Source organism: Odontesthes bonariensis, chromosome 11 (assembly GCF_027942865.1).
Source record: "Odontesthes bonariensis isolate fOdoBon6 chromosome 11, fOdoBon6.hap1, whole genome shotgun sequence".
NCBI lineage: Eukaryota > Metazoa > Chordata > Actinopteri > Atheriniformes > Atherinopsidae > Odontesthes > Odontesthes bonariensis.
Window position 1 is genome coordinate 9,912,035 of NC_134516.1, and position 13,826 is coordinate 9,925,860.

Sequence of the window (13,826 nt, forward strand, 5' to 3'; positions counted from 1 at the left end):
TCAAACAGTCTGGGAAAACCCAAGAGGAATCCGTTTCCATGGAAGGCGGGACCTTACCCAGCAACTTAAATTCATTGGAGTAACGGAGTTCCCTTAACCAATCATAATGTTTAGAAATGACGTCGGTTATGCGCCGAGTTTCATGCTTACTCTCGCGAGGCTCTAGCTCGCGAATCACGCTTCCCACATCCGCTTTCATTATACCGGTACCATTTGAGAAATCAAACTTTTCCCAAAGCCAGTTGGAAGGAGAGCTACGACATCCTTGCCACTAACAAAATTGACGAGGCATTCCTCTTGCTCTCGTTTTAATTGTGTAATGCTCTCCAGAGTTGAGACAACTTCATGGATAGCTTCTAGCGTTCTTCCGTCGCCATGTTTATTTCCGCTGTGGTTGAACTACAATTATATGGACTACAATGGACTCCGCGCGTGAGTTCTGCGTCACCACTCGCAACTGTTTGCTGATTGGCAAAACACTGAGCGAACCGAGGTAGGGGGATTTGGCCAGACTATGTGCGGAGCCAAAATCTTTGGGCGGAAGTACGTAGGATGGCGTCGCCAGGCTACCCCTTCACAGCATATCAGTGTGTTTTATTGGAAGCTTTTTCAGCTGCACTACAATAACTGGTACAAGAGGTCATTCCTGCCCACTGCATTAACCTTGTATAATAATTCTCTGTCGGGAGAAGAGGTTTCTTTGAGTGGGTGTAAAAAAAAAATAAATAAATAAAAAGCAGGAGAAAGGTTCACTTTGACTTTATTTGTTTCCATCGTTGATGAAAATGGAAGTTGCGTGAACTAATGAAAGGTTTGTTAAATGTCAAGTTGAGAGTATTACATCAACATGAGATCCTACCAATATCTAATATACCAGCATTAGTCATCTGAAGTCGTAGAGCTCTGCACGAGCTTTTAATGTTTTTCTTAACTGCATGAAATTCATCTGCCTGTGACTTGTTCAGTCTACTCCTAACTGAAATCAAGGTCATAACACAGATGGAAAGTTAACCATTGAAAAGGCAAGACGTCGACTTTAGCACTTAACATGATGACGTTCTTTAAATGAGTACTGCATTACTTCTGGAAGACCCTCTATTACTCCTCACTTTGGTTTTGCATTTATACATTACAATATTCTGCAAAGAAACAAAATGTACATCTGCATAAATATAAAATTCTTCCACCATGTTTAAAAACATTCAGAGTTACACCAAAATGCTGTGATAAATCCCAGCAACGAAAAAAGAAATAAAAACATTAAGAAGAAATCTTGAAAACTTAAGTTAGCACCATTGCCCTGAAAGCAGGCCAAAGTGTCTAACAGGCTGGACACAAGTCTACATTCAAGGCAAAAATCAAAGTTAATAGGCATGAAACCGAGGAATAAAACCCTTTTACACATTTAAGTGATTGTGAAAAAAACAAACAAAAAAAAAACAAAACAAAAAAAAACAAAACAGTATCCCATGATCAGAAGTAAAAGACAAAAAAAAGAGGAAAGACATTTCCTGGAGTGCAGCCTTTTCCTTACACAGATCAGAAGAGTGAACCAACCATTTCAATCATTAAGTAAATGGGAGTGTGCATTGATTTCAGACGCTAGCACACCTAGAATTGCGAAAGCTTGCCGACACAAGAAGAAAAAAAAAATAAAAACAACAACAAAAAAAAAAAAAAAACAGGAGTAGCATGGTTTGGAAGGACCAGGCTCTGCGACTACAGCTAACTCCAAAACTACGCACTGTAACCACACAAGGCAGCGATATTTAGGGGACAAACGTAGCTCGCTATAGTCAGATGGAATTGTATGTTAGTTATCTTTAAACAATGTCCCATGGCTGATGGAAAAGTCATTTACAGCAGAATTAGTTTTTTTGCTACTCTCCTCTAAATTGAACTCTAAGCCTAGAAAGAGGTGTAGAAGCTATAGATGACAGCAGATAGGTTACACATCGGTCCCTTAACAGTATTTTTTTTCTCTCCTATTTATTCAAGACTAGTTGTGATTGAGTTAACTGTGATAACCTAGCCCCTCACTTATCTATCACAATAATTAGGGGGGAGGGGAGTCAAGGAAGGTGCTATGGTCCTGATGACGGTCATAAATTGTTAATCTGGATCTTGATGTCAAAGCGTCCCTGGTAGCGGTCCTTGTCATTGTAGTAGATGTTTTCCCCATACACCTTGCACTCAATGCGCAGTTCAGTGTTCTGGGTCAGATTAGTGAACTGCAGCGCCACCAGCGGCTGCAAGTAGTGAGGGTGCAGCCGCTTGCCGTAGTAGGGATAATACTGCAAAGGAAAACCACCGCCTATACCGTGGTACTTTATCTCCCCGATTTTACCAGCATCCTCCTCTCTCTGGAAAAAAAAATAAAAAATTAAATCATCAAAGAGAGAGTATGGAATGACAAAGAGTAATATTTGAGAAGAAATAGTATAAAGCTCATTAGTATTAAAAAGAAGGGAAAATAAGACCATGTACCTTGTTGGTACAGAAGAGAGGGATCACATTGGGTTGCACTTTGGGTTGAGCATCTTCAGGAATGCTTTCATTAGAGGTGGGGGGCTAAACAAAGAAGACAAATTAGGATTATTTGCACACTTGGTTTTAACTTATTAACAAGTTATCTGTCCTGCCATCGCAAACTCCCCATTGAAATGCTACAGAGGAAATATTACAACCATCACAGCAAAGCTTAAGCAGTCAGATAAAGTGGTAAACATGGAGGGAGGTAAATGACAAGTGATTTTACCTTCTATGCTGGTTGACTCTGAACGCTTAAACTATAGGGAAGCCTGTGGAGTTTTGCTCACTGCATTTTGTTGTTTATGTACCAACTACAATTATATTATGATCTACGTGACAGTTCCAGGGGTCCTTGGCTTGGAAGGGCTCTCTTAAGGCATTTGGAGGCTTTTTAAAGCCGTTTCCAGCTAAACAAACTTATGATAAAACATGCAAAGTTACCTTTGGACGGAAGTTGACGATCCTGTTGAGCTTCACAATCAGGCAGGGCTTGCCCTCCTTGAAACCAAAGTCTGGGTCCTCAAGGCCAGAGCACGGTCCCAGCCTGGACCTAAGGAAACGACAGGCCTTTCTGGTACCCATGTCACTCTCCAAGTCACCTCGGTTTTTGTACTCTGCAGGGTCCTCTGGAAGGGTCAGGGGTACACGAGTTAGGATTTGTTAAGAGTGTGTGACAGTAAGTCCCCATCTTAAACCTAGACCACTTATAAGTTTATATAAAGGGCCAAGCCAAGGGAAGGCTTTGCTGATATAAAGTGTGCAAGGCAAACTTCTTGGCCTCTTAAGAACCAAGCTGCAATGTTTGACCAGAAATTTTTAAACTGGGCCTTTGATCCCATTACAGGATGCATAAATCATAACTGTGCACTCTTAAGTTGTACAGTAGTCCACTACCACCTTTTCTATTCAGGTCCATGGGCGTCAATTGGGTATGGCAGCTGCCACACCTTGGCTCCAGGGGAAAATGGAAATGTTCGTTTTTCTTTCTTTTAAAAAAATAAATTAATTAATTTATGGAATTACTGTGTCAATTTGCATTGATTATTCTATTATTTAATATATATAAATCAACTACAATTGAAATTCTGAACAACACATTTAATTTATCTAAGTATCATCTTCCCCAACACTTGTATCCCCTTTTGAAATGTGGTATCTCCCAGCCCCCCCCCCCCCCCTTTCCTCCCACGAGATGACGGAGCCTGGAGGTCAAAGCTGATGTTATTAGCGGGATTTGTTGTTTGCTACTTAATGTAAAATATGAAAAGGAAGCAGAAAACTTTAGATTTATTTATCACCAAAAAAAGGGGTCCAATGTTGCCCCAGTGGCAGAGGAAGGAGGACCAGGTAGTGAAGGCGGGCTGTTAACAAGGCTGTCCACTTCAGCACCTCCGCCGCTAATGCTAATGCTAACAGGGAGACGGAGACGAGTCCATTGTTGTGTTAGCGGCTATGTGAGTGAGGCTGCATTTGCACACAGATAAGCTACATAGCAGACTTTTGTGGTGATTATTTGCAGGGCATGTATATTTATTGATTGATGCTGCAGTCATATGACTATAGTGACCTTGCCATACCTTAGCTTTGGCTGAATTGACCCCGCTGTTCAGGTCACAAGATAAAATTTCAGTAGAGAGTTCGAAATTGAGTGAATGAAACTCACCTCCACAATCCTCAAATTTCATCTGGTCTTTCTGGTCATCATCGTTATATTTGGCCAGAAATTCTTTCAAAGCTTTGGTGTAAGGCAGGTACGTCCCCACATCATTTAGGTTGAAGGCAACTTCAGATTTGTCTGCTTGTGGGGTGTGTGAAAGGCCTGCAAGGACAACACAACAGTTGCTAGTCAGCAGTTCCTATTATTCTTCATGATTAGGGTCCATACACGCTTTAGGGAATACACTAAAATGTCCTATATGAATATCCTCGTGTCAGAGAACATGTGAATAAAAGAACACTCGTATCAGGAATAAGAGCACACAAACAAAGATTTTACGTCAACTTGACTAACTGTGACACTTCCCATTTGACTGGAAATGCGGGAAGCTTTTGCATGTTTATAAACTTAAGCAGATTCAGACAATGTCAGTGCCAATAGATTTACCTCCTGGAACTCTGAAATACATTCAGCACCTGCAGTATGTCGGACATCTGAAAACTGATGGGTATGCTTTAATGTATTGGACACAAAAGGAGCACATTTCTGTTCATTTATTCTAAATTATCTACATACCGAACTTTAAGAACAGTGCCAGCCATCACCAGCTGACTAGAGATTAAAATCAGTGACTGCAGCAAATCTGTTTAAATTTCCTAAAATGAACACAGAAAGCCCTTTCTCGCATCTCCCCCCACACATACTCCGTTTGGCCTGAAAAACCCCAGATGGCTCTGCCTGCCCTGGAAACTAGGCCTCAGAGCTTACACTGGGAAGCCCGCTCCAGGACCAAAATGAGCAGATATATGAAGAGCCGATTTACAAAACAATATGCAGCTACGTGAAGCCAGAGTAAGCCCACACACCATCATAGAGAAATATACTTTTCATAGATCAGCCTTTTTAAATGTAGAACTCTGAAAAGGAGAACTATCAAATCAAATTTATTTGTATAGCACATTTCATGTACAAAACAATTCAAAGTGCTTCACATAAAATAAAAGCATTGCTGCGGGGAGTGGAAGAAGCATTAAAAATACATAAAAGAATATAAAGAGAAACAATTAAAATCATTTCAATGAATTTAAAAACAAGCAACACTCCAGATAAATTAAAAGATATCATGCAGATTTAATTCATAGACACATGAGAAAAGAAATGTTTTTAACCTGGATTTAAAAATGTCTCCATTTGGTGAAAGTTTAATCTCCACTGGCAGTTTGTTCCACTTAGAACAAACTAGACAACTGGGGGTGCCTCTTTACTTCAAGTTAAGTTCCAGTGACAAAATGTCACTCTGGAGCGTCGATGACCTTGCAGTGACGTCTCTTTACATGCATTTGCTAAACTCATGACAGAAACTCCACCATGTAGCATGTGAGTGAGTTGAAAATCAGCCTCAGAAGCCACTGCATCAGACTATCATGAATAAGGCAAGTCCCGGATAGTCCAATTTATTTGAATTAAGTGTCAAAATCAAATAGTTTGAAACCCGGCACCCAATATGAATATTGAATTGCTTGACCGTTTTTTTTTTTTTTTTAGATTAGCTTTCTTCCTGAGGCTGTTGAAAAATGATCAGCAAGGTCAGCAAAAAGCCTGCTTGTGATGCGACAGCGAGCATCACGAGCGCATAAAATTACAAAAACTCAGCTGCAGTTTCTTTGGGGGAAAATAACGTTCACATATAAGCTATACGTCTCCTCATTTGTACTTTACTCAGCAATGTCAATCCACTGCTGGGTTACTGGGAGTGAACAGACAGAGATGAAGCGGGAGGCAGTTCTTACCAGGGGGTGCAACTCTGTCCTGCCAGGTGGGCTTGTAGTCACTCAGGGTGAGCAACAAGGCTTGAATTGTGCCGATGAATATCCCAGCCAGGCACCCATAGAAGATGACATAGAACACCAAAATTTTAACTGCGGAGAAGATAAGGAATGCATCAGTACAGTTCTGTACACTGAGCTACAAAGATTGAACTGCACAATCTTCTTCAGCTATGACACAAACACAAAATGCTTTAGATCACAGCTTGGTCATTACATTTAGAGACAAATGTCCATGAAATGCAAAAAGGGCTAAAATCTTATCACCTAAAATTTGGCATTGAAACTCCAAAGCCCTGTCAAGAATATGGTCCACAGCACTTCAAGTTCCTAGAACTACCGTTTTATTGTCGGGATCTATGAAAAGCTGTCAAAATAAAAAGAAAGCCCAGGTCACTAAAGCTATATTCCCACCAAAGATGAACGGCAACAAACTGCCCGTGTGCAATTCTGATGCGACAGGTCGGTTCAGTCCACCAGCATCCCTCCTCAGAAAATTGGCGAGCCACTTTTGTGGGGAACAACGGCGCATCAAGAATTCGGAGGAATGAAGACGGCAACGGTAGGCTTCAGGCAGAAAATGTGATCCCTCTTTTCCTACACAGAGTCTGAATAAGTATGCAGGTACAAAAGCAGGGAAAAAAAAAACCGCAGTGTGGAGATTCATAAATCATTCATCTTCACACTTCTGTCCAAAGTGCCACAACTAAATGCTTAAAAAGGGTATAAAAACTTCTTTCAGATTTGACTAATTTGTTTCTACTTGTGCAAGAAAATGATGCAAGATGTTTAAAAAAAAAAAAAAAAAAAAAAAAAAAAGGGGGGGGGGGGGGCTAAATAGGGGTTTTCATGTGCGAACAATCCAAGTGTGAAAGCTTCTTTATCCAAGTCTGTCATCTGTTTTGGATAGAACTATATGAAATATGACTGAAGATAGCCATGCAGCTACCAAGATATAGATTCAACAATGAGATTTTCCTCCCACTCTTTATTTTTTTTTTATTTTTATTGCTGCATGAAGCAATGTCATCAGGTCAACGACATGGCCGGATTAAAGCGACATACATTACCCGAGCTGGTGAGATGCAAGGACATTATGACTTTAAGGCAAAGCAAACGTGACATTTCAATGACATCTACAGCACCTCATCACAGAATCTGAAACGCTGCACAAAAGGCCATTTAGTTTTCACTTGTGGATATATTGAGAATGTGTAAAGGCGTGTAAAATTTCCTTTCAAGATGAAATTCGTTGAGGTGTTCCCTCATCAGACCGGATGTCATTTCATCACAACCCTCAAACGCGGCACTGCGCATGGCAGATTCCCCATGAGCATCAGCACTTTCAGGTGACCTCCGAAGGACAACTGACCCCAGAGAGCTGCAAACTGCAGCCTCAGCGGGGCTCGCGCAGCGGCCCGTTAAAACTCGCTGAGGCACGACGCTGAGCAAACATGGTGGCACCGAAAACACCTGCTTTACCCAGGTGTTTGGTGTGGAGACGCAGCGACTACGGCGACATTGAGAGAAGAAAAAAAAAAAAAAAAAAAGTACAAGGACATGCGCACTTCCGCTGCGAGAGAAACAGGAGAAGAAAGGTCGAACAAGTTAATCAGTTGCATTGTTCCTTATATTACAGTGACATCTGAGCACCGCCACCCGACACGGATCAATAGTTCCCTCCATATGTGAGCGGGCCTTGTCACCTTGACTAACCTTGGACTATGATGCATTTTTAACCCTTTGACTACTTCTTCAGTCACTGTTAAAAAGACAACTTGACGTTTCTCAAACAAAAAGCCACTGTGCACGAGACAGAGGTTCGCTCGCTCGCTCGCGCGCTACCCACCGTCTCGTTGCACCGCAGTGTCTACGCGCTGTACATGCACAATGGGACCAGCCACAACCTCCATTTAACTGCTTTGTAACACAAACTAACTTGGACATAATTCATATATGGACTGTTGAGCTCCAAGGACGCCGGAGTCGCGAGAAACATATCAGATATACAATGACGCAATGTCTGTTCCAAAAAAGCCGCAAAGTCAAATCAAACAGGTGGACTGAAACACTCGGCGCCCCCTCAACCTGGAGCGCGCGCGCCAACAATTCTACTAAGAATAATCAAATAAAGAAAGAAAGAAACGAATGAATAAACCGGGCCGGCGAGCTGGCAAACATACTTACACCAACTGCTTCCCGTGCGACCGAGCAGCTCTCCTTTCTCTGAGTCCCACACAAACTTCTTCCATCCGCCATCGTCTTTATTTGAAGGCATCTTGACTTATTTCCCGTAAGGTTCTACTGGGCGGTCTTCGGCGGATTCTCCCCTTCTGCTGCTCAAGTCAAACCTCGACTGAGAGGTACCGGGCTGAGTCTCGTGTGGATTCTTCCCTATATAATCAGTTGCTCTTGACTCCGCCCGAAAACCCTTAAAAAAGTTACCAAGTGGTAGGACGGAGTGGCGGGGGCCAATTAGGGAGCGGAGAAGCCGTGCGTAGCTCTGACGACAGGAAGACTGCCTGACAGCGTAAGCATATATATAAATATACAGTATATATATATATATTTAAATATATATATATATACAGTATATATATATATATTCCCTATCTATCTATCTATCTATCTATATAAGGCATGTAGAATCAGATGGTATTACCAGTCCGTTGTCTGAGGTTTGCAGATAAAATATATCCTATGTCCAATAACAATATTGCTGACACTGAATTTGAAAAAAGTTGTTCCAGTACTGAACAGCAATGATATTTCTGAGTAAGGGGCCATTAAGGGGCCACAGTGTTCATAGAGGGGCCAAGTACTTGTCCAACACCCTTGCACACAATTCCCTGTTTTGGTAAGGTACTGTATATACATTTCACCAGTCACACCATGTTCAAACACTGAATTAAACACGTAATTAAAAAAAACAACAACTCCTAACCAATTTGACATGCATTTTTACTGTACATAGACAAAATGCTCTCAAACACACACACCACGTGAGATAATCCAGCGTTTTATTTCATTTTTTAAAACCTTTCGACTTTTTCACAAATACTGTCAGTTCAAAACGTCTCTCTCACAAACATACACAAAGTTGCATGTGGGCGACTACTGTACATTTCACTCCTCTAAAACAGCATTATTCTTCGGTTTTTGTGACGGGAGGTTACATTTCCACTTGCCTCAATGTCACTGTGCGTGTAATTGATAAAACTTTGTGAAGTGCACAACAAAGCAAAATACAGTATAGTGTAAACATTTTGAGCCACTTGAAATGTTTAGAATCTCCTTCATCACACAGCCACTTGATTTCACCCAAATTCATTGTTCAGCATGACAAGGAGTCCTGCGATAACGCCCTAAGCTCCCACGAAGAGAAAGAATTCCCTCAGAGGAAAACAAAAGAGCACAACAACTCATCCCAGTTTACAAAATCAGATCATTCTATGTCTCGTTGAAGTAGCTCAAGATTTGTAATGTAACATGACGGTTCAGGTGAAATCACTACCTGCCAACTATGACAAGGCACACAAGGCTAGATTACAGGGAACAAACCTACAATTGTTAGTGACGCTGGTTCCACTAAAACAGTCATTACTCCCCAAACAATACAGTCACTTCATTCCCATCAGAAGTTCATTCAGCTAATACTTGTGTGGCTCACTTTCTTGTCTTTTCCCAGCAATTTGTGGGGTGTCCTGAGTGGTTGTGTACAGGGAACCTCTTCTCTCAGCCACCCTCTCACACCTCAGAGATAATAAGCTCTAGTTACACAGAATAGCCAAGAATGCATATAATTGGAAATGAAACCCGTTCACATTGTCTGTGTTGTTATGTTCAAAACTTATTGCTGGCACACGTTTCATGCCATCCTGGTTTAATGAGCTGTGTGCATTTTTTTTTAATGCAAACGTGTGTCTAGGTGGGGATCACCAGGATTTTGCACATGGTAGTTTTACCTTTAAATATCACCTCAAGGGCAAAACTAGTTCAATTGCAAAAGTGTCTCATTTTTCTACTTGTCTTGATGTGATTGAAACCAAACTAACTCCAAATTAATCCCCATCAAATTCTCAAATTAACAAACATTAGATCAAATAACTATTAAAAAGATACCACACTTTCTTCTTAATAATATGGCTACTTGCAGTATGGTTTGATTCCTACACAAAATGAGTGCCGTTTCACCTTTTTTTACATCCAGTTACATATGAGGATGTGATAAGGAGACAAAAAGGAGAGATGATGTGACACTTAATACTTTGTGGTTTGCTTCCCACACTAAGCAAAGCACTAAGTATCGATGGAAAGTAAATCATTTTCAATGATGCATGAAATTATAGAATTTTCTGGTTCGTTTCATCATTTTTATCAAATCATATGTTTACCTGTATCATTGGAACAAAAACTTGTGCAATTTCCACTGATACAGTCTGATGTTTATGGGACTTTTTGTCTTTCCTAGAGTGTTGGAAGCAGATTTAACGGATGTACTATTCATGCATAATATGCAATTAATTATCTTCCTTCAAATTGTATTTTCTAAAAAATAACCCCAAAAAAAGTTTCCTAATAATTCTTAACATTTCTCAGGTCTATAATATAGGGAATTCCACATGTGAGAATTCAGTATTAATCTTCTGTTAGTAGAAAGATGGTTTGAAGTAACTGTAGTAAAATATTTTATTATTTGCTGCAATGATTTATATTTTTTTCTGATGACTGCTTAAAGGGATAGTTCGCCTCTTTTGACATGAAGCTGTATGACATCCCATATTAGCAATATCATTTATGAACATCTTCTTACCCCCTGCTGCGTCCTGTGAGCCGAGTTCCAGCCTCGTTTTGGGGTTGACGAAGGTAGTCCGGCTAGTTGGCTGGGGTCCCGAAAATAAAGCGTCTTGCTTCTCAAAACAATATGCGTTCAAAAGAGTAATACATTTGCATCACAAACTCGTCCCTCCAGAAAAAGTCAGACCTCACAATCGCTTGGCGCTATTTCTCTCTCCCTTCGTATCACTGCGTGCTGTGTAGACCGTGCTGACCGAAGTGCAGACCGAGCAGTCCCCTGCTTCCAAGCAGGAAACACAGTAACAGGTGCGGCTATCGGCAGGTGGCTGAACGCATTGATATGAAGGGAGGCAAAAATAGCGCCAAGCGATTGTGAGGTCTGACTTTTTCTGGAGGGACGATTTTGTGATGCAAACGTATTACTCTTTTGAACGCATATTGTTTTGAGAAGCAAGACGCTTTATTTTCGGGACCCCAGCAAACTAGCCGGACTACCTTCGTCAACGCCAAAACTTGTCTGGAACTCGGCTCACAGGACGCAGCAGGGGGGTAAGTCAATGTTCATAAATGATATTGCTAATATGTGATGTCATACAGCTTCATGTCAAAAGAGGCGAACTATCCCTTCAAACTTTCTTTCAGTAGTGGTTGTTCTTGTATCTCCCACTTACACTATATTGCCAAAAGTATTCGCTCACCCATCCAAATAATTCAATTCAGGTGCTCACTTCCATGGCCACAGGTGTCTAAATCCAAGCACCTAGGCATGCAGACTGCTTCTACAAACATTTGTGAAAGAATAGGTTGCTCTCAGGAGGAGCTCAGTGAATTCCAGCGTGGTACCGTGATAGGATGCCATCTGGGCAACAAGTCCAGTCGTGAAATTTCCTTGCTACTAAATATTCCACAGTCAGCTGTCACTGGTATTATAACAAAGTGGAAGCGATTGGGAACAACAGCAACTCAGCCACGAAGTGGTAGGCCATGTAAAAAGACAGAGCGGGGTCAATGGATGCTGAGGCGCATAGTGCGCAGAGGTCCCCAGCTTTCTGTAGACTCAGTTGCTACAGACCTCCAAACTTCATGAGGCCTTCAGATTAGCTCAAGAACAGTGCGTAGAGAGCTTCATGGAATGGGGAGACGCTTTCTCTGGAGTGACAAATCATCATCGTTCAACATCAGTGTCTGACCTCACGAATGCGCTTCTGGAAGAATGGTCAAAAATTCCCATAAACACACTCCTAAACCTTGTGGAAAGCTTGCCCAGAATAGTTGAAGCTGTTATAGCTGCAAAGGGTGGGCCGACGTCATATCAAACCCCATACTGTAGATAATTTGGGCAATATAGTGTGTTTGCTGTTCCAGACCGGTTGAGACTTGCTCTGATGATTGCTGAGAACCATGCTCTTGCTCTGTGCTTGGCTTAATCTAAAGTCAGCCATAATTTGCACAACTACAATCCTCATTTCCTGTGTTTATGTTATAGTGTTAATTTGAAAGTAACCACCACACTGTACTCACAGAAGCAGGGTTTGTTGGCCAGGCAGAGGGATAAAACCATGACGTTTTTTTAATGATACAGCCTGGTGTCTGACAGTGACCACGCCTAGTCACAACTGCTACCTTTTTGTCAGCATGTGTACAAAACAAACACGTGTGGTGTGTAATGATGTGTGGGGACGGGCAGTCTCAAGGTGAAAGGGACCTGTTCTGGGCCTGCAGATATCCCATTTATAACAATGCAAGTTGCTTCTGTGCTGCATACATGTAACACTGATGAAACCAGGTTTATCCATTCCATAGTAAACAACCTGTCTGAGGTAAAGATACCAAGTAGTCTGACCTAAGTGGTAGAATCCCGTTATGTCCTTTCCTTGGAAACAACTGAAAACTGGTTGTATGAGTTCACTTTGGATTCTAGATCAAAACCTCAGAAGTGGACAATATTGTGTGAGACTCTCATGCAAGAACTTTGGAGTAGAGACTCCACAGGCTCATCCTAGATCCTGGTAACAGCCAATTTTTTTTAGCTAGCATAGTATTTATTCAGTTTACCTCCGGTAAATTTGGTTACTATTGCTCAATCAAGCACTTAGCGACAGTGAGGAGAAAAACTCTTCGTCATGAACCTAGTTTAGCTTGTTGGCATGTACACATTTCCATTAGATTCTATACAAAACCAGGTAACACTACATAATATAGCCCACAAACATACAGTGTAAATTCTCTGTGCTTCAAACTGAGCTTCAAAGACACAGTTTTGAAGGACAGTTTGCTTCAAAGACAGAGTGCATACATTTTACTGAGGAACTAATACGTGAAACATGTTTGTTTTCTTTAAGCTGGAAAGCAATAGGAGTAAACTGCAATCAAATTATTTAAGGGATAACCTCTTACAAAAAAATGTGGTCTTAATTTGGCATGTATATTTTCCAGATTGTGTCATTGAATAAATAGACAGCAGTGCACACAGTTCTGCTTCATGGATGTTCCAACTTAGCCTCTTTTTTTTCTCACAGAGTTTTGGACGAAAGAAGAGAACAAAATCCTGATGTTCAGCATGTTTTGGGTTCAGTTATTGTCATGTTGCAGCCTCTCCTTCCTATTTGAACACACTCATGGTCTCATGGCAAAGTTTTTTTTTGTGTGTGTATATGATTCCAGCTCATTCTGTTTAATGAGCAAATAGACTGGGAGTCACCACCCATATGCAAGAAAATGGACACTTTTGATGTAAGCTGGCCACTGTTGTAAGAGGGTCTATCTAAAGACAAACCTGTATTCTTGGTTTCCCTATACAATTTGTGTTTAAACCTAGCCAAACAGTCAAAGAAAGAAAAGTTGAGTGAAAGAAAAGGGGTATAAAACTACACCATGCTGTGTCCACAATTAAAGACCTAATTAATAGATCACATTTCACGACAGTCACAAACTGCAATGAGTCTTTCCAGGTTTGACTCACATGCACAGACACACACGCAGGGGACAGTAAAGAGGCGCCAGTGGGGACAGTA

At 41.1% G+C, this 13,826-nt stretch overlaps 1 protein-coding gene across 1 annotated transcript; it reads right to left on the reverse strand.

Annotated features, from left to right (window-relative positions):
- Nucleotides 1–743: 743 nt before the first annotated feature.
- On the reverse strand, nucleotides 744–8,412 carry atp1b1b (ATPase Na+/K+ transporting subunit beta 1b). The gene is made up of 6 exons (XM_075477456.1): nucleotides 8,203–8,412; nucleotides 5,980–6,108; nucleotides 4,196–4,351; nucleotides 2,974–3,158; nucleotides 2,488–2,571; nucleotides 744–2,363 (listed from the first exon to the last, which is right to left on the reverse strand). Exons 1-6 carry the CDS (start codon nucleotides 8,291–8,293, stop codon nucleotides 2,103–2,105), a joined length of 906 nt encoding a protein of 301 aa, XP_075333571.1. The 5' UTR covers nucleotides 8,294–8,412; the 3' UTR covers nucleotides 744–2,102.
- Between the last annotated feature and the right edge of the window lie 5,414 nt (nucleotides 8,413–13,826).

Coding starts and splice junctions, on each gene's coding strand:
- atp1b1b (XM_075477456.1), bottom strand. CDS start 8,293: ATGCCTTCAAATAAAGACGATGGCGGATGGAAGAAGTTTGTGTGGGAC. Junction 3,159..4,195: donor GAAATTTGAGGATTGTGGAG/GTGAGTTTCATT, acceptor TGACCCTTCCAG/AGGACCCTGCAGAGTACAAA. Junction 2,572..2,973: donor TCGTCAACTTCCGTCCAAAG/GTAACTTTGCAT, acceptor TTCTTTGTTTAG/CCCCCCACCTCTAATGAAAG.